This window comes from Salvelinus fontinalis, chromosome 1 (genome assembly GCF_029448725.1).
Source record: "Salvelinus fontinalis isolate EN_2023a chromosome 1, ASM2944872v1, whole genome shotgun sequence".
In the NCBI taxonomy this organism is placed as follows: Eukaryota; Metazoa; Chordata; class Actinopteri; order Salmoniformes; family Salmonidae; genus Salvelinus; species Salvelinus fontinalis.
The window spans coordinates 6892618-6895117 of NC_074665.1; the positions used below are offsets into that span (position 1 = coordinate 6892618).

At 41.9% G+C, this 2500-nt stretch overlaps 1 protein-coding gene across 3 annotated transcripts in view; it reads left to right on the forward strand.

Annotated features, from left to right (window-relative positions):
* LOC129868438 (CSC1-like protein 2) overlaps nucleotides 1–2500 on the forward strand; it is a 104724-nt gene that overhangs the window by 57127 nt on the left and 45097 nt on the right. For all 3 annotated transcript variants that reach the window (XM_055942541.1, XM_055942707.1, XM_055942628.1), the window contains one exon: nucleotides 661–712. In XM_055942541.1, the coding sequence (XP_055798516.1) occupies nucleotides 661–712 (52 nt within the window). The remainder of the gene's footprint in view (nucleotides 1–660; nucleotides 713–2500) is intronic.

A 2500-nucleotide genomic window follows, 5' to 3' on the forward strand; every position in this document is an offset into this window, starting at 1 on the left:
GGCCAGATTGGCCATTTAAAATATATATTCTGTGTATCACACGAGTCAAATTCTTCTCGTCAGCGCCTTGTGGATTCATTTCCTCACTTTGATACAATAGGAAACCTCCTGCTCCTCTAAAAACACATGAGCCCCCAACCCACCCATAGATATAGAATAACTAGAATGGACAAAAACACATTGGCCCCCAACGCACCCATAGAAATAGAATAACTAGAATGGACAAAAACACATACAAATGGAATAACTAGACCACAATCCCCCATGGATATAGAATAACTAGAATGGACAAAAACACATGAGCCCCCAACCCACCCATAGATATAGAATAACTAGAATGAACAAAAACACGAGCCTCCAACCCATCCATAGATAGAGAATAACTAGAATGAACAAAAACACATGAGCCTCCAACCCACCCATAGAAATATAATGAACTATAATGTATATTCTCGTTCTAGAACCCAATCATAGTATGAACTATAACGTACATTCCCATTCTAGAACCCAATCATAGAATGAATTATAACGTACATTCCCATTCTAGAACCAATCGTAGAAATAGGATGACTAGCTGCTTCAACAGACATAATGTCCTATTATTCTACTGTGTTCTAGGCTAACCATGAAGTAAAATATATTTTTTCCCCCCCCACACAGAAAACAATGCCTACAGTTTTGGGCGTACCACTATAGCCAATCTGGATGCCAAGTAAGTGCTTCTCCATTTCTGTTTCCTTATTGTAGGGCGATGAAAATGAACTTCCTTATGTTATAAGTAAGCAATAAGGCACCTCGGGGGTACAGCCTGGATACAGCCCATAGCGATGGTATGTTAGCCATATACCACAAACCCCCAGAGATGCCTTATTGCTATTATAAACTGGTTACCAACGTTATCCAAACAGTAAACGTGTTTTTTGTTGTTGTTGCCATACCCGTGGTATTACGATATGATATAGCACGGCTTTCAGCCAATCAACATTCAGGGCTCAAACAGGATTTTACCCTGACCAGTATGAACCTTCATGTTCTGAATCGTTCAGTGGCGTCTTTCATTAACATTAACATTTCATTAACATTATATCGAAAAAGTCAGATTTTTTTTCCCACAGTAACATACTGCTGTGGTTATCTGTCTCTCAGTAACATACTGCTGTGGTTCTCTGTCTCTCAGTAACATACTGCTGTGGTTATCTGTCTCTCCTCTCAGTAACATACTGCTGTGGTTATCTGTCTCTCAGTAACATACTGCTGTGGTTAACTGTCTCTCCTCACAGTAACATACTGCTGTGGTTAACTGTCTCTCCTCTCAGTAACATACTGCTGTGGTTATCTGTCTCTCAGTAACATACTGCTGTGGTTAACTGTCTCTCAGTAACATACTGCTGTGGTTATCTGTCTCTCCTCTCAGTAACATACTGCTGTGGTTAACTGTCTCTCCTCTCAGTAACATACTGCTGTGGTTCTCTGTCTCTCCTCACAGTAACATACTGCTGTGGTTAACTGTCTCTCAGTAACATACTGCTGTGGTTCTCTGTCTCTCCTCTCAGTAACATACTGCTGTGGTTATCTGTCTCTCAGTAACATACTGCTGTGGTTATCTGTCTCTCAGTAACATACTGCTGTGGTTCTCTGTCTCTCCTCACAGTAACATACTGCTGTGGTTATCTGTCTCTCCTCTCAGTAACATACTGCTGTGGTTAACTGTCTCTCAGTAACATACTGCTGTGGTTATCTGTCTCTCAGTAACATACTGCTGTGGTTCTCTGTCTCTCCTCTCAGTAACATACTGCTGTGGTTATCTGTCTCTCCTCTCAGTAACATACTGCTGTGGTTATCTGTCTCTCAGTAACATACTGCTGTGGTTCTCTGTCTCTCCTCTCAGTAACATACTGCTGTGGTTATCTGTCTCTCCTCTCAGTAACATACTGCTGTGGTTCTCTGTCTCTCAGTAACATACTGCTGTGGTTCTCTGTCTCTCCTCACAGTAACATACTGCTGTGGTTAACTGTCTCTCCTCACAGTAACATACTGCTGTGGTTATCTGTCTCTCAGTAACATACTGCTGTGGTTCTCTGTCTCTCCTCACAGTAACATACTGCTGTGGTTAACTGTCCCTCAGTAACATACTGCTGTGGTTAACTGTCTCTCAGTAACATACTGCTGTGGTTATCTGTCTCTCCTCACAGTAACATACTGCTGTGGTTAACTGTCTCTCCTCACAGTAACATACTGCTGTGGTTAACTGTCTCTCAGTAACATACTGCTGTGGTTATCTGTCTCTCCTCACAGTAACATACTGCTGTGGTTATCTGTCTCTCCTCTCAGTAACATACTGCTGAGGTTAACTGTCTCTCCTCTCAGTAACATACTGCTGTGGTTCTCTGTCTCTCCTCTCAGTAACATACTGCTGTGGTTATCTGTCTCTCCTCACAGTAACATACTGCTGTGGTTAACTGTCTCTCCTCACAGTAACATACTGCTGTGGTTAACTGTC